The sequence below is a fragment of the Amphiprion ocellaris genome, chromosome 19 (genome assembly GCF_022539595.1).
Source record: "Amphiprion ocellaris isolate individual 3 ecotype Okinawa chromosome 19, ASM2253959v1, whole genome shotgun sequence".
Taxonomy (NCBI): Eukaryota; Metazoa; Chordata; class Actinopteri; family Pomacentridae; genus Amphiprion; species Amphiprion ocellaris.
This window is the reverse complement of record NC_072784.1, coordinates 3,794,838-3,812,450: the sequence shown is the minus strand read 5'-3', so window position 1 is coordinate 3,812,450 and position 17,613 is coordinate 3,794,838. Positions and strand designations below refer to the sequence as shown.

The 17,613-nt window shown below is 42.8% G+C and overlaps 1 protein-coding gene across 10 annotated transcripts in view; it reads left to right on the top strand.

Annotated features, from left to right (window-relative positions):
• The window catches only part of caskin1 (CASK interacting protein 1), a 130,813-nt gene extending 115,082 nt beyond the window's left edge, over positions 1 to 15,731 (top strand). For 7 of the 10 annotated variants that reach the window (XM_055005029.1, XM_055005033.1, XM_055005037.1 and 4 more), the window contains 9 exons: positions 833 to 943; positions 2,680 to 2,781; positions 2,961 to 3,099; positions 3,303 to 3,446; positions 3,611 to 4,815; positions 4,907 to 5,212; positions 5,489 to 6,077; positions 7,962 to 8,472; positions 8,971 to 15,731. In XM_055005029.1, coding sequence (XP_054861004.1) covers positions 833 to 943; positions 2,680 to 2,781; positions 2,961 to 3,099; positions 3,303 to 3,446; positions 3,611 to 4,815; positions 4,907 to 5,212; positions 5,489 to 6,077; positions 7,962 to 8,472; positions 8,971 to 9,067 — 3,204 coding nt within the window. In that variant the 3' untranslated portion in view covers positions 9,068 to 15,731. The remainder of the gene's footprint in view (positions 1 to 832; positions 944 to 2,679; positions 2,782 to 2,960; positions 3,100 to 3,302; positions 3,447 to 3,610; positions 4,816 to 4,906; positions 5,213 to 5,488; positions 6,078 to 7,961; positions 8,473 to 8,970) is intronic. The other 3 variants (XM_055005034.1, XM_055005032.1, XM_055005030.1) reach the window with 2 other exon arrangements.
• Positions 15,732 to 17,613: the final 1,882 nt, after the last annotated feature.

Here is a 17,613-nt window from a genome sequence, read left to right as displayed (position 1 = left end):
TGGAGAAAGACAAGAGGGATGGGAGGGATGTGGGGGTTTAAAAAGAAGCAGCACGAGGGGAAAAGTCATGCAGGAGTGTTACAGTCTTGTAGTTCATTTATTTACTGTTATCCATTAGCATTTTGAGCAGCACATCACAGCAAATTATCACCATTTAAACAAGGTTGCATATCTGTACATCCTAATAGCTGATCTGGATTAATTTGTTGTTCTACTTGGATATAAATACACGAATGAATATCTGTCAGAGTTAGCATTGTTCAGTTTAAAACAAGGGGGAAATATCTGCTTTTGCTAATCGAACTGGCATAGTTTAGTTTGTCTTGGCTAACAGTAGCTTTTGAAATACAAATATTTGTAAAATGTTCAATGCACGACAAACCTTGAATTACTAGTGTGACGACCACTTTTGCAAATTGACAGGAGGCCAGTTAATAAACAAACAATATTATTTGTCAGATAAAATGAGTAAACATAAAAGGCCTCATTCAAAGCTAACAAAAACACCATATCCATAACTACAGGCTGGGCCTTTCTCCTTCCTACCTTTAGCCTGGTTTTCACTGCAGGGCCAAGCAGGGCTGACCAGGGCTTGACTATCAGGAACCAGTCATGTTATAATGTCATAATGAATTGTGATAATCATTCTTGTTTAAGGCTTTATAATGCTTAATTCCTGACATTTGTAAAGATGCGGTGACAACAGGACAAACGTGACTATCTAAACTGTGGCCCCTGTTTGGCTCTAGTTGGCTCTGCTGAGGAAAAATGGCTGTCGAAGAAGCAGACACGGAGCCAGTGACCGCATGCCCCCTGTTTTTTCTCCCCGTAGAGCTCAGAGGCCGTTGTCCAATGGCTGAGCGACTTTCAGCTGCAGGTCTACGCTCCAAACTTCCTGGGCGCTGGGTATGACTTGCCCACCATTAGCCGAATGACCCCGGAGGTAAGGCAACTGACCCCTGAACCCCTGAGAGGTCACAGGCACATCCAAGGACCACAGTGGAAACGAGTCTGCACGACTCGGATTTGTGCTGTCGAAATGCATGTGTATCATTGTATATAATTTACTTTAAAAACACAAACCCAGATGAGCACAATTAAACCACTGAACCAAACTGATGTCAGCTGTCCTTTCCCTGCCTCCTGCCACTCCTGTCCTGGTTTAACTTTTCTACACTTTACACACTTGGAGGTAGTCTGAAATCTAAAAATGCACAAGCAAAGCCTTGCTCCACAACCTTGCCATGTTGAATTTTGGGAGGATTGTGTAAAGACACAGCTTAAAAAGATTTCCGTTCTCTTAAAAAAATAGTTTGAGGTTTTTGGGAAATTATTTTCTTAGACAAAAAGCTTAATAACACTCTTGTGACAAACTATTTCCCTTTCTTTCTAGTCTTGGTAATAAGCAGCATATTGCTTCATATTTACCACACAAACATAATTGTGTAATTGATCTTCTTTAATGTGGGCGAAAATGTGAGCATAATTCCAAAAATGCCGAACCATTCTTTTATCAAACAGTACATTTACACTTATCGTAACTTAACAGTTTTCATTTAGTTTTACTGCATCATATATTCAAAGTTTTAAAGATAGTAGCTGCTGTGCATAATTTATCCAGAATTACTGAAGCCAAAAAATAGAGAATGTTTCCAATTAAATAAAATAATATTTAAAAACAGGCTAAACATTGCTACCGTGTAAAGTACCGTGTAAAGTACCATGTAATCTGAATTCTACGTTTCCACATTACAGTAACTTTATCTTACTTTTTTTGCCATTTCAAGGCGCCAGTTAAATTTAGTGCAGCTGAACAAAAATAAACTTTCTAAACTTCCAGTAGATGGATAAATATATCGACTCAACCTCCTGACCCTCCCCTCACCTCCAACACTGCTGCTGCTGCCGCCTGTTCTGAGGAACCAGACTGACGCTCTCTGCCACGCTCACCAACACAAATAATTTATAACATAGAAATTATTTGTGTGTTTATACGCACACTGTGTGCATGCTGAAGTGTTCAGAGCTTTGCTGACTTAAAAAGCCTTTTGTTATCAGAGACGTGTTACAGAATCAAGGCCTTTCCCACTGTGTTGTCACATCTGCTTATATTGCTTTATGAAACCGTGTGTGTGTGTGTGTGTGTGTGTGTGTGTGTGTGTGTGTGGGTGTGTGTGTGTGTGTGTGTGTGTGTGTGTGTGTGTTTCAGGTGTGAAAGTTCGTGTACCTGTGAAAGTGTCCACCACCACTACCAGTGAATTCCACAGGAGTAAAGTTAATGTGGCACTGTATTTGTTGATGAATTAAAAATGAAATTGCACTCTGTGACTTCCAACTCTTTCAAATGCAGTACGAACACGTTTAGTTGTTACAAAAGCAATGAGAAAAAAAAGAAACTACTAGCTGAATTCAATCTAAACAATAGAGGATCTATTTCTTTCTTTCAAATGCTTTCTTTCACTGCAGACATTTGCTTTTGTTTCTTCTGCTTTACTTATGATTTTGAGACATTTGCTTCTGTCACGCCGTCTCTTGAGTGGCAAGATTTCCTCTCTGAGTGTGTGTGTGAGAGAGAGACACTGCTGGGCTCTTGAGGAGACTTTATTTGAACTATGTTGAAGAAAATGCCTGAACATGTTACTATCTCACTCACATGTGTGCGTTTGCTTGTGTGCATAGGATCTGACTGCGATAGGGATAACTAAACCTGGCCACAGAAAGAAGATGACATCAGAGATTAATAAGCTGAGTGTCACAGAGTGGCTGCCTGAGCAGAAACCTGTGAGTAAAACTCAACACACACATTCCCACACAGTGGTTTTGTGGCCAGTTAGATGTTTGTCTGGTTCAGTGTCCACTATCATTCTGTTGTTGATGGAATAAGCCATGTCTGTTAAGGCAGACTACAAGTATTAGTGCTTGTCTCCATGATCCACCCTGACTGATGCTGGTTCCTACAGGCCAATCTAGGAGAGTGGCTGTCTGCTATCGGTCTAAGTCAGTACCACCAGGTGTTAGTGCAGAACGGTTACGAAAACATTGACTTCATCACGGACATCACCTGGGAGGACCTGCAGGAAATCGGCATCACTAAACTGGGTGAGAAATAAATTTACTGTATGCACTGATAGTCTGCAGGTGTCAACGTCTGCCATCAAGCGACTGGAACGCACTTTGGCTGAACAGCTGTTGTTTTTAAAATGTGCTAAATAAATAACAGAGACTTGACATGAAATAATAATTGAGAATAATATTGACTTCTTGTTTAAGCTGAACAGTATTTCTAATCTGTGATGTTGTAGGCCACCAGAAAAAGCTGATGCTGGCGGTGAAGCGGCTGGCTGAAATGCAGCGTGGCTCTGATGGGCGGGGTTCCCTCCGAAAGAAGCCTCCACCAATCACACAGCAGCAGGATGTCATGTCAATGGACAGCCCGCCTCCAGACGGTGAGCTAACAGATGATTAATTTGATAATGATAGTCTCTTAATGAGCCGTAATGAGATCCCCCAGTGGTCAAACATTTCCCTCAGAGTTTTACTTTGCTTATCTGACTTTCATTACTTATCAAGATGAATATTTATGTTCTGTGAATGCTTCATACCTCTACAGAGATAATGTCTCCAAAGATGAGCACCTTCCAGGACAGCGAGCTGAGCACCGAGCTGCAAAGCGCCATGACCCAGCCCGGTCAAGAGGTTAAAGCCCAGCGAACACGCAGCCTCAGCAAAGACCACGATGAGGCGATGACGGGAGGAGGTGGGCCGCCTAAGAAGGAGGCCCGGACTATGAGGCAGCAGAGCAGCCAGGGAAGCAGCTCTTCCCACAGGGGCAGCGTGTCGTCTCAAGGCAAACATCGTCACTCCCATTCCCACTCTCAGCCTGCGCCTCCCTACACACCCCCTCACACTCCCACCAAGACCAGGACCTCATCCTCGTCCTCCACATCCTCCGTCCAGAGCTCATCTTCCCCCCAGGCCAAGCAGAAGCCGTCCCCGCAGTTCATCCAAGGGGAGCGACCTCAGTCACCCCGCTCTCACCCCCCTCAGTCTCCCACCCACCGTGGAGCTCCGTGTCAGCTTCAGCCCCAGCAGCAGCAGCAACCCCAAGCCCACCCACAGCACCAGGCACACCCTCAGCACCACCCACAACCGCAGGAGATGGAGGTGAGAGAGAGTCAACAACCACAGGTCCCACTCCTCTGTCTCCCACCAGAGGCTGAGCTGGCAGAAGAAGAAGGACTAGATCCCTCAGTTCTGCAGAAGAAACGCGCCCACAGCCTCAACAGACATGCCGTTTCAGATGGCGAGTGTGACGAGAGGGCGGGAGGTGGAGGAGGGGGAGGAAGAGGGGGTAATGGAGAAGGACAAGTAGGAGTAGTGGGAGGTCAGAGCACCGCCGTCGTCAGAGGAGACGGGGTCAAATACGCCACGGTGACACACCGTGTCAGCCGCAGCCAGTCCGTCCGCAACCAGGAAAAGAACGCCAGCCGCGGCCAGACCCAGTCCTTCGCTCTGCGTCAGAAGAAGAAAGGTCCACCCCCGCCACCGCCCAAACGCTCCAGCTCTGCCATCTCCAGCTCCAACTCCAACCTGACGGATGCTAACACACAGCAGCACACGCTCACCACCACAGGGGGGATGCTGGATGTGCCTTACCACCAACAACGGCGGGCCAGCGACCTGGGAGTGTCCGGGGAGACACCTGCTGTGGAGACGAACAGCATGGGCAGCGTACGGAGCATCGCCGCCATGTTAGAGATGTCGTCTATAGGCGGTGGAGCCAAAGGCATGGCGCTGCAGAAGAATTTCCTGCAGGTACTGTATATAATCTGCCTCTCTATAATGTAAACTGAAGTGATTTATTTATGTGGCAAATAAGTCAATGGTGTGCTTGTGTGTCAACCAGGTGGGTAAAACACGTGAAGCCATTGGTCTGGATGGTGAGGTGGTGAACCGACGGCGGACCATCAGTGGCCCCGTCAGTGAGCTGGTGGCAGCTGCTAGGCGTGACCAGCCAACTCCCTCGGCTTTCCCCTCTCCTGCCACCCAGCCTGAAACCTCGCCTCCCCCTGTAAATTCCTCCTCACCCCACCCTCCGTCCTCCCCTCATCCCAGCTCGGGAGGCAGCGGCAGCTCATCGGAGAATCTGCCATTCGCAGAGGACGGAAACCTGACCATCCGCCGCCAGGGCCGAGGAGAAGGAGAAGGACAGGTAGCTATCTATCTATATGTTTGTCTATCTATCTATCTATCTATCTATCTTTATGCTTATATGCTTATCTGCCTATTTGTCTATCTATATATTGCACCTTCAATATCCATGTAATGTATTGTGTTAAAGTTAAATGTGCGCTAATGTATTACAAATCCATAGTGAAGCTTCTGTGTTCGCTAAGCTTTATTTGTGCTATCTGTTTATCATTGTCAATGCTTTTGACTGTTTGTGCAACAATGACCTCTTACCACGAATGTATGAATTTTCCGTTAGTGTGTATTTTGTGTTTGCCTGCAGGGTGACAGCGAGGGGCCCCAGGGAGATGGCGGTTACACCCAGGAGGACATCTCCAGGGTCGAGGCTACAGCTACCTTGAAGCGACGGCCCCGCAGTACCAAGCAGCACCCCAACGGCTCCGACTTCACCCTCCAGGAGTCGTCCACCGTCAAACGACGGCCCAAGAGCCGGGACAAGGAGCCCGAGGGCTACTCAGACCTGGCTGCGGCTAACGGGGAACCCGTGGGCACCGGGCAGCCCAACACCACTCAGCCGGTACCCTACCAGAACGGCACGTCCACCGTGAAACGCCGCCCGGTGTCTGACGCTGGAGTGACAGAGCAACCGCAACCTCAACCGCAACATCAACCTCAACCACAAGTGACTGCCGCTACTCGCAGGGACAGCATGGACCAAGGAGCTCCAGTGGCAAATGAAGGAGGTCCAGTGAGGAAACCAAAGCCTCCAGTGTCCCCAAAACCTGTCGTGGCCCAGATAAAGAGACAGGGAGGCCCTCAGACTCCTCCACAGCCTGTCTCCAACAAGAGAGTCCCCCTGCCGGGCCCGGGGACACCAGGAAGTCCAGGTACTCACACTGTATGAAAAACACTTCTGGTGTCATAAAGAAGGGTAAGATATTCGATGAACACCTTTCCCTTCTTTGTGAAGCTGGATTGTACATTGCCTATTAAAGTGGGCTTAAGTTCAGATATCTGAGAGGTCGGGGGAACTACTACTTCAGTCTTTAAAAGTGTCATTATTCTTTGAACAAACTTGTTTTCACAGCATGTTGTCCAGCTACATTGGAAGACAAAAGGGATTGATGGGGTTGTCCTTTATTGTACCCTCCAAAATAGACCCCAAATTCAAAATGTTGGAAAATTGTTGGGGGTCAAAAAGGCGTTAAAAAATTATTGAGCCTTTACGAGTCACTCTAGCTTGTAAAGGTGTCACTATGCTCATAATGAACCAAGTCATACCATGTGTTGTGCAGCCGCAGGTGGAAATCTCCCGTCACAGTAAAGAGACAAAACGCAACATTTGTCCAAATGGGGATACTCACTTTAGGACAGTTTTTCCTGAACCGAATGTCTGACAGATCTGCTACCATAAATCCTGCTGGTGCTGATGGTGGAGCTGTTATGTATAACAGAATCTCACATTTTCTGGCTTAGACATCCCATTAGGAATGCCATCATGTCTCTGGGAAACTGACTCGGGCACAAAGGCAGTTTCATAGTTTGCTAAAGTGTGGAGTCGATGTCTCAAGTGAAACATGCAAAATTACAGTAATTCACCTTAGGGAAAAATTATGAAATGCACAGTAATTAGCAAAAAAGACCAACTTTCTACATCACAGACACATTACCACGTAATAATGCACAGCGCACTGAAGCAAAACAACCCAAGCTCTACCCCAAGTGCCTACTTTTTCATCTGGATTTCTGCCTTTTGTTTAATAAAGCAGGCCAAATCGTACATTAAGTATTCATATGATCATTTACAAGAAGCAATAAGTATAAATTCTGTAAAAAATTTTTGTAACTGAGCACACAGGGACCTTTGCGTCCTCTGTAATTTTAATTTTATATATGGTACTGGATAGTAATAAGCTTTCATTTGAAAACTTCCGCTTTCTCCTTCCATTGTTCCCTCTAAATCATTTTTGTTTGGCTGTATTTATATTACACTCCAATTTATTTCTGTAAATGAAATTCACATCAGTAATGCAAAATATCGCAGCGACCTTTGTCTCAGCCGAGGATAATTGCGTGCACTAATCCCAGTCTTCCAGCTGATTCTCTGTAAAGCTCAGATGTACAGAAACCGCTGAATGCAGACACTCCAACTACTAATTCTGAAAGCTGTGAATGGAGGGAGTTTGGTATGGAGCTCTGAAAAGCACTTCGACTGAAGCTAACTGACCTTTTTAGAGGCACATTGATATATTCAGATGCAGTTCGTGTAAAATTTACTGCTGGTTTGGGAAAGTCAAAATGAGAGTTTTCAAAGCAATAAATTATTTCTGAACAAACCAGAAAAAGTCCTCAGCAAACTAATCATGGAATCATTGATCAGCAACCCTGTTATAATAAATCCTTGCAGGTACGTTGTGGTTGTTTGTTACGGAGCTATAAAATCATACCAATCATACCACACCAGCCTCTTTGTCCTCATTCTGCATTTGGGAAAGTTACAAATCAGAAAGTTGCATAAAAGTCAGATTTTCATAGCGGTATTGATGAGTGGTTTTATACTAAAACTTTAATGAGTCCTACAAAGCGGCACACATTCTGCAGTGTGTACCTTCACTTTCTATGTGGATGAAACTGTGGTTTCTATTTCATATACAAACAGACAAACAAACATCACAGAACTCCACCATGTTCCTTGGCAAAGTAAAAATGACACACAGTAACTAACTCCTCCAGCAGTACAGTAATCCACTCATTCTGTTTCCTCTCTGCAGTGGAAGGAAAGAAGATCCCTCCACCGGTGTCGCCCAAACCAGCGCCCCCGCCCACGGCACCCAAACCGGCCAAGCTCATCCACTCCATGACCAGCCCACCCTCCCCAACCCCGGCTCCGGCTCCGACCTCGGTCAAGCAGCACCCTCCTGTACCTCGACAGACCAGCTCGCCCCCTTCCTTCCCTCCGTCCAACACCCCCAGCCCGCCCAACGCCAAGCCGACGAGCCCGTCCTCCCAGAGCCCCCACACCCCGCAGACCCCCACCACGCCACAGACGCCCCAGACCCCCGCCACTCCCAGCCCCACCCCGCCGCCTGTCAAGCCCCCGCGCTCGTCCATCGGGGGCGTTTCGGTGGACAGCGGGATGGCGGGAGGAGGGAATGCGGCGCCACCCACCACGACGCCAGACTTCGGTGTGGATTCTTTGGTGCATCAGAAGCTGGAGGAGACGAGCGCATCTCTGGCTGCTGCTCTGCAGGCCGTGGAGGATAAAATACTGCGGCAGGAAGAGTAAGGAGCTCACACACATGCACATGTTAACTTATTGTGTACGTTTTGTCACAGTAAGTTCAGCAAGTTAAAATAAAATAAGATTAACTTTATTGATTCAAATTCAGTTTCCAGTGGCACAAATTTATTCTCATAATCTCAGCACGACTTTCGGATCAGTGCGTCTCTACACAGAATAAATGTCGTGATTTGAGAAATGAAAACTGATACAAAGTATGAGTCAAAAACAAAGTACTTAAAGAATATTTTAACAAGACTAAGGGAAGAGTGGTTCTCAAGGACTTGCTAACCCTACAGGGCCAATTTATGCTTTCTGCAGACTTTGAAAAACTGTGGAGATGATCACACGTTTTCTGCAACCCTAGCAGACTTTGCTAGCTGCGCTTTCTGCTAAATGCTAATGTCAGAATGCTAACATTCTCGCAACTTTTATACTAAGGTTTGTGGTATCAGATGCTATGAATTCATGCTTCTGTGTGTGTGTCCACCTACATCCAGCTCCGTGGCTGAGCAGAAGACCACGGTCAGCATCCTCGACGACATCGGCAGCATGTTCGATGACCTGGCCGACCAGCTGGACGCCATGCTGGAGTAACCACGGCAACCAGTCAGCGTGTCTCCACAGCAACGCAGCATCAGGAGTGACTCAGACGGCACAACGGGCAACACGCCTCTCTATCTCTCTCTATCTGTCGCTCCTTCTCCTCTTCTTTCTCTCTGTCTGCCGTGCTCATCCCCTCATCACTCTTCCCTGTCGTCCGTCCGTTTGTCCGTCAGCTACAGAAAACACTCTTATTCTTCTCCTCTTCCTCTCATCTCCTGTCGGGGGGGAAAGGTGGAAATGATGATGGAGCAGGCCTGGACAGACCTGTGGCAGAGAGGGAGAGTAGGAGTGGAGAATGGATGACGAGAGGGACACGAAAAGAGGGAGGAGGAGGAAAAAAAAGGACCAAAAATGACTGATGGGGTGAGAAAAATAGAAAAAAAAAACAAATGAAGAAATGCAACAAAATGGAGGAGACTGCAATCAAAACGTGAGTCTTTTAAGAACTCCAGACAAACTAAACTAATACTGAAAAACCAACTGTGTACTGAATGGTATGTGTACATTCTAAGCATGGAGAGTTTATATCTACTGAAAAAGTCCTGCATTAGCACAGTAATATATAATATACCGATAAATATGAATCTCTAGCTCTTTGGTTTGATGTCTTGGTTCTGTGTGGAATGGTGACCTCTGGTGTTGTGACGATGTAAATGACTTGGTGGAAAAATTTTTATCTGTGACCAAAACGAGACTATTCAGCTCCTGAGGTGTGTGTGTGTGTGTGCGTGCGTGCATGCATGTGTGTGTGTGTGTGTGTGAGACAGATGTGTGCATTATGTGTGGAAATTCAGGATGGAGTTTAGTTTCCTATCCCTGCTGCGTCTCTTTCACATCCTCATCATCATCCAACCTGTACATGCACTCACCCACGTGCACATACACACACACACACAGGAGAAGCACAATGACCCATGCAACTGGCTTGCACACACACACACACACACACACACACACACACACACACACACACACACACGGGAGCCTGCACAATATAAACTAAAGATGAGAGAGGAGGGGAGGAATTGAGGAACGCTACAGCAGGTTGTACTGAGGATAAAGTAGGTAGAAGATGCAGTTAAAGGGTGATGACTGCAGGATTTAACCCTCGTGTCGTCCTGCGGGTCAAAATTGACCCAGTTTAAAGTTTGAAAATGTGGGAAAAAAAATATATTTTCACAGTGAAACTTCTGATGTCCACATTTTCAACAATTCAACAGGAAATCTTTGAACATTTTTTGGTGGAGGTTTTACAAATTTTCAGAAAATTGGGGAATTTTTTTTGCAGATTTTTTTGATTTTTTTCAGACAAGGAAACAGTTTTTTTTGGTGCAGGAGAGTTACCCAAAAAATATTGTTTCCTTGTATGAAAAAAATCCCAAAATTCAGGAAGGAACCTTCAGGAAGAAAATTCCAATAATTCCTTAAAAGTTTCCCTTAAAAGTTTTATTTTTTAAAAAAAAATCCCCAAATTTGAAATTTATTTTCAAAAAATTTGTAAAAATCTTCCCAAAAAAAATCCTAAAAATATCTAAAGTGATTCCATATATATCAGTAAAGCTTCTAATATTTTCTTTAAGAACATTCACAAAAAAAAATTCAGCAACATTTGCTGGATTCGGGTTGCTTTTTTTGTGAATGTTCTTAAAGAAACATTTTTAACATTTTTTTTTTCCACCAAAAAATGTTCAAAGATTTCCCAAAAATGTTGAAAATGTGGACATCAGAAGTTTAACTGTAAATTTTTTTTCTCCACATTTTCAAACTTTAAAAGAGGTAAATTTTGACCCGCAGGACGACACGAGGGTTAAAGGAGATAAAGACAGAAGATGGTAGAGTTGAAGTCAGGACCAACAGGAAGTAAGCTACATCTAAGTGCTGACCAGTTTCCAAAAAACATCAGGAATCCCAATCTGTTTCATTTTTGAAGTTATTTTTCTGGCTTTGTTGACAGGACAGCAGTGAGAGAAAGAAGGAAAGTGGGGGAAGGACCTACAGCAAAGGGCCATGGGCTGGATTCCAACCCATGGCTGCTGTTTATGGGTCGCCAACTCAACCTGTTGAGCCACCGGGGCGCCCTCTGTTTCATTTTTAAACATATTTTCTCTCCTGATACTGCTGCTGTTACCTAACCTTTGGGTACAGGTTGATAGAGATCACCAGTCTCATACCACTGCTTTGTTTTTCTGAAATTTTAAATACATGCAGCACCAGTATAAGCTATCCAGAGCCCATTATTGTCTTACAACACCGAATAGATTTGTTTTTTGACGCTGATCAACAGAAAAAAATGGAAAACCGCATGTCTAAAAAGTAATTTTAATTAATTATATTCCCACAGTTCAGTAGATTAATTTTTGCCGGCTGTGAGGATAGACTTTAATGAGCTGTGTGGCAATGCTGTCCCATTCTTCTTGGCAAAACTAATCAACCCTTGATGGGGGTTTTTCAAGTCTGACACACTCAGTCTGTAGTGAATCAAACTAAATGTTGCTCAACTGCCTGCTCTCCAACTAGCCGACTGGGCTAAATTAGTCACAACCCCATGACTACACAAAGTTGGTAGCCCTTCATCGGACAAGTGATCATATTTGGTAACTTCTGCCTCTCAGTGAGGTGGAGGATCGTGGTTTCCACCCAGTCAATCAGCGAAGATCACTTTATGTTACATCACACTACATCGTGGCATTTGACCAATTAGCAGAGGCCTGGAACAGATCAAACTTCCTCTTTTCTCCGAAGTTGGAATAAGACGAACTTGCAGCTTGGTCGTCTTCCATATTTTTGGTCAAAACGTCAAAACTAACCATGATTGGATGATGAAACTCATACATTTTATGGTTGAGTAGTTGTGCTAAGTGATGATATCTACATTTCTTGGAATGTTTTTTTTTTTTTTTTTTTTTACCACTAACGGGCAAGAAAACATATATGGTAACTTCACTGACCTTGAATTTCAACATGAAAATTAAACTTTTTTTTTTTTTTTTAAAAGTCACAAAAGTTTTGTTATGTCCTCCAATAACACTCTAGGGTTGGAATTTTGGATTTCAAAGGCTATTTTTCTGTTGATCAAACCCACATTAAATCTACTTTGATTCAATGTGTTGAACAATAAAACAAAGGGGTGGTGCTTAGTGTTTGTATGCTGCATGGAACTTGCCGGGATCCTTTAAATGTGAGCTAACAGAAGGTCAGACATTGTGCTACAGCTGAGTCAGCAGGCTGCCTTGAGTCAATGAATGTAACCGATTGCAGAGGCAGTGAATGCTATGCTAACAGTTGGGTTTAATGCACCTCTAGATGACAGCAGATCCAGTTAATGAGGTCAGTATCAGCCCCAATGTTGTGTTCCTGCTTTCAGGACCCTTTTTTATTAAGATAGGAAGGAAATTCCGATAGACTCCCTGACAATTCAACACACAAACCCCTCTATCTCTCTCGTCCCACACTCTCCCAACCACCCACCCCATGTTGCCATGACAATCTACATCATCACCATTCTCATCGGCATCGCCATGGTTACTCCTCAGCGTGTTGTCACGACACCATGTACATGGGATGAAAAAAAGAAAGAAAAAAAGAAGTGTTAGGATGGAGCGAGCAGCGGCAGAGCCCTAACGGTTGGATTCAGCTCAACATTCAGCTCCAGAGATCGGTGCGATTCTCCGGTATTTCATTAAAAAATAGGTTTCACACAGTCCCATAGCAGCCACTCCTTACATAAACGAATAAGATTTCAGAGAATAGTTGTGGTATTTAAATTATGATCACATAGAGATTATATATATGGATATTTGCAAAAAATAATAATAAGAAGAAGTGTATTTATGATGTGTGTGTCATCCTGAAGACTATTTTTCAAAGTGAACAGATCTAATCTGAGTGTTGAATCCGTTTGCTTCTCCATGCTTCAGTGGTCCGAGCTGACGAATCATTGTAGGATACCATGTTGGGATATTTCCAGGAAGTGTTCTTTTTATGACTATTCTTTTTTATTTGTTTTCTCTGCCTACATGTGTACAAGTGTCCAGGTGTGGCGATGTGTATAATACAAACAATTCCTGTTGTTCAGTTTTATTCTTTTTTTGTATTGTTTTAAATGTTTTTTCTTTGAAACATGTGCCTTGCTTTGTGATTTTTCGTCTGACTACAATATAATAGATGGGTATGTACTATATAAGGGCATCTCTCTCTCTTTTTCCATTTTGCTATCTTACTTGATATATCCGTATGAAAATGATGCTGCCACGAGATGTGACGTTTGACACATAAGAAAACCCATTTAAATCAGAGTGTGACTGAAAGATTAGCATCAAACTTGTTTCAGTGAAACATGCTTCCATAACCAATATTAGCTGCTTCCTTTCAAGTACTAATTTGGACTATTTAAGGAGTAATTTGGGGAAATGTGCTTTTTCAGCTTTCTTGCCCAGAGTTAGATAAAAAGATCGATACCACTATCATGGCTGTACGCTAAATATAGACCCTTTTCCATTGCAGGAAATTGTGGGCCTTTAGGGCAATCTGAACCTTTGCATGTGTTCTTTTCGGGAGAGAAAACAACACCTGTTATGGGATAGTAACATCTGAGTGGCCCTGAAAAACTGCTTTGTTGGTGTCACCACTGATTGCTTAAATCCAGACACGAAAACATGCGTCTTTTTGTCTGGGTCTAATCAAGTAGTAGTCATTTCCTCTTCAACATCACCACCTTTAAATTTACCAAATAGGCAAACATAAGAAACCCTCTGGAGTTACGTCCAGGAACTACTATTTGTCTTGTTTTGGCACGGTTGAAGCTGTTGGATCCTACAGTGGAAACAGAATGCTAAAAGACCCGATTATGGTGTTCTTAGGGTGGATCATCTGCACGTCTTCACAGCTCTCCAAGTTCCTGCAGTGGAACCCAGCTGTTTTCCACTGCAGGAACTTGTGATCTGTTTTAGGCCGACTTGGGGGGTGGGGGGATTTAAAGATAGTAGTCAACATTACAAAACTAACTTCAATGTAAAAATGCATCTTAAAAGAGCATTTCCTATTTCAGTGACACAAGTATTACACAAATGTTGACCAAACAGTCCAAAATGAACACTGTTTAACCCTTTGATGCGTAGTGTGGGTCAGGAGATACTCATTTTCCATTGGATTTGGGTCACTTTTGGGTTTACACAAAGGGTTTAGGAGGTTATCCCTCACTTTGTGATTTCATCGGCAACCCAAATTCTTCCTCATCTGACCCACAGAAAACCTACCCAGGAATTAGTCTGATTCTTTGGCCCTGTGATCGTTTACAACCTCATCTTCATTCCAGATCTGGACCAGATACATCACCAAGCCTTTGTTCTAAACCTGCACTGTTTGAAGCCTATGGATTTACTTATTATGTACATTGCAAGAACACAAAAATATGGAAAGGCATATTCAATAACATTCAATTTAAAAAAAATGTCTTCTTGCTTATAAAACTGAGGTTACATTTGGCATTTTGGTGCTAATGTTGCAGGCAAAGTTGTTGGATCCTCCTCAGAAATGCTAAAAGAGCCGATTAGGTGGCTGTTTTAGCAAATGTTTGCATCACATCTCGTGTGCCCCGAGTTTCTGCAGTGGAAAATCGCCAACAGCAGCTGAGCTTACTTAGCCTGGTGTAAAGACTAAAACCTGAGAAGGAAACGTATCTAGTTTGTGTTCAAAAACTAATCTTCCAACAGAGCCAAGCCAGCTGTTTCCAGTCTTTTAGTCCTGCACCCTGTTCAAAATTTGGACTCAGGTTAATAATTTGGTTGAAATAATGAAATTAAAGTTCATGTAATGTTTTGTGTTCAGTATTTTTGATTATATGTACCATGAAATTTTGCTAAACCAGGCCGACCACTTCCTGTCCTCATAAGTGGTATCGATCTTCTCAGCTAATCTTAAGCAAGAAAGTGAATAAGCACATTAAAGTGATTAAATTGTCCTGTCCAGATGCAGTTTGTACTCTTGTATAGCTGCATTTTTGAATTTCAGAAACACAATTGTTAACAATCTGGCATCAAACTGTCCTTAACTAGATATTTAGCTCATTTTTAGTCCTCTGACCGCTGAGAGTGTCCTGTACTGTGTGCAGATTACAGCTTTTTAATCTCATCATGTCAAAGCATCATTTTTGCCTTTTCCCCTTCCTTCCTTGGGTCTCATTTTGGTCATCTCATGTCGTCTGCATTATTTTGAAGTGTGTTCGGGGGTTTGGGGGTCAGGCTACGAAGACAAAATACCGCAGATGGTGAAAAAACACAGATGGTCAAAACGTGTTGTGGAGCAAAAGTACTGTTCATTTCTTATTTCTTAACAAAAGATAAAGCCAAGCTGTTTTCATTTGGAGCTGTTTTGATTTGATTTTCCGCCTGTGCTTATCTGAACAGACGCCTGACCGGTGTCTCCTCTGCTCTGCAGCGACTGTATGCGAGTGCTTGAGAGAGGCCAAAGTGTGTTACGTGTTGCTCTGCTATTGACTGTATGAAATCTGTGTGTGTGTGTGTGTGTGTGTGTGTGTGTGTGTGTGTGTGTGTGAGAGCGCAAGTGTGTGTTGTAGTGACTGGACAGTGGTGTGCTTGCAGTGACTGCATCTTATGGCCATCTGCTCTGAATAAATAAATGTTCTATACAAACTTAACAGCTTTCTTTTGTGTTGTTGTGTCCACTTTGACATTTAAATGGTCCACTGAGGGACAGATGCATTAATCACTGATTGTACATAAAAGGATCAATATATAATTACGGGACTTTTTGTATCATAGTTGACATTTTCGCTGTTTTCAGGTCTAAAATCAACATGGCCACCTATAACCAAACACCACATGGCATTTTTAGACAAAGATTCTTCTAAATATTATATATACAATTGAGTAAAATTGAAATTGAAAGTTATTTATAAAGATATTGTAGTAAACCTGTTGACATGCCGTAAATCCACACTTGACTCACACACTACTTTATATTAAATAACTCAGAAAGCTTTGGAGTCTGGCCAGTCTTTTCTTCAGGAGGAAATGACATCATGTGACAGATACAATTTCTTATTTTGTTATAAAATAACACAAATGACCACAGAAAAACACAAAATGACTCAGTGAGACAAAATTATCATAAAAAGAGACAAAATGACCACAAACAGACTGATAATGACCACAAAAAGACCTAAAATGCCCACAGAACGGACTGAAAATGACCAAAAAAGAAACAAAACGACCAGGTCACGTGATCTGGAATTAACACACTTCCTCCAGAGGTGTTTTTGTAATGGGGAACTTAGCTGAAAGTGATTTAGATAACATCTTTGTTCAGGTGCCTGTTTAGCTCGTCATCCAGATGAACTTCGAGGTATGTCCAGGTCAGCACCACCTCGATGCCCTCCCCTGAGTGTTGACCGACTGAAGAGGTGGCTTAGACCTTCCACATGGCTTTTTTTGATCTAACCAGTAAGAGGCTTCAGTTGCTGAAGGTCTTGGTCTGGTTCCTGATACGTTTCAAAAACATCATCAGATTTTTAAGGATGTGGCCGGACAAGAGGTTTCAGACGGACAGTGCTGCAGAAATGTAGAGTATCAGGAGCATTAAAGCTTGTTAGAACATTCTAGTAGAGTCCCTAAAAAAGGACGAACCTGTAAATATGCATTAAACAGGGAGCCATGAAGGTTCCTGGTTTATCTAAAGATTTTTAAGGGTTGGAGGCGATCAAAACAAACAACAGGAGAACAGAGTCAAGTTAGGGAAATCAGGGTTCCCACTCTTTCCCTGAAATTATTTTCCAGGACATTTTCAGCTGGTACAGACACACGTTATCACGTCATACATTGATACATTCCCGTTCCCTTCATTCTTTGGAAGTGTTCTTTACTACAGTAGTAACTTGCATTTACCCAGATTGTTTCTATATTTGTTACTCAGACATTTGATGTGCAGTTTATGGCTATAATTTGTCTATGAAAAATAATTATGACAAATGTATCATAGAATAATGGAAACACACCCACAGATTACAGTGTAGCACTTCACTAGCATGACAAACTGGAGTTACACTGTTTAATTGGGTAATTCCCATCTCAACTTTCTCTTCTCTCTTACTTTCTCTGGTGCAATTCATTTAAAAAATATTTGTATATTTTCAATAAATCACTGAAAAACAATTTCCTTTGTTTCATGTCAGTTTACTGCACAACTCAGATTTTCTACACAACTGGGTCCGTGTATATTTTGGCAATTGGATTTTCCGTTCTGAAACGAGTATTGAAAAACCAAAAACGAGTGGTTATTTGATTTTCGTTTTAAAATATAAAAATTAAAATTGAAATACAAGGCGATTGTCCTTTTCATGATCAAAAAGGGATATACGAAATTTTAAAAATGTTTTGATTTTCATTTTATATTTAGAATAACAAAAAAGTAAAACAGTAGAGACAGAAACGAAAAAGGTCAGTTTTTTCATTTTCTGAGACCGGAAGTGGTCATCAGCAAGTGTGGAGCCAAACAGAGTACGGTGCATAGACTGGATATAA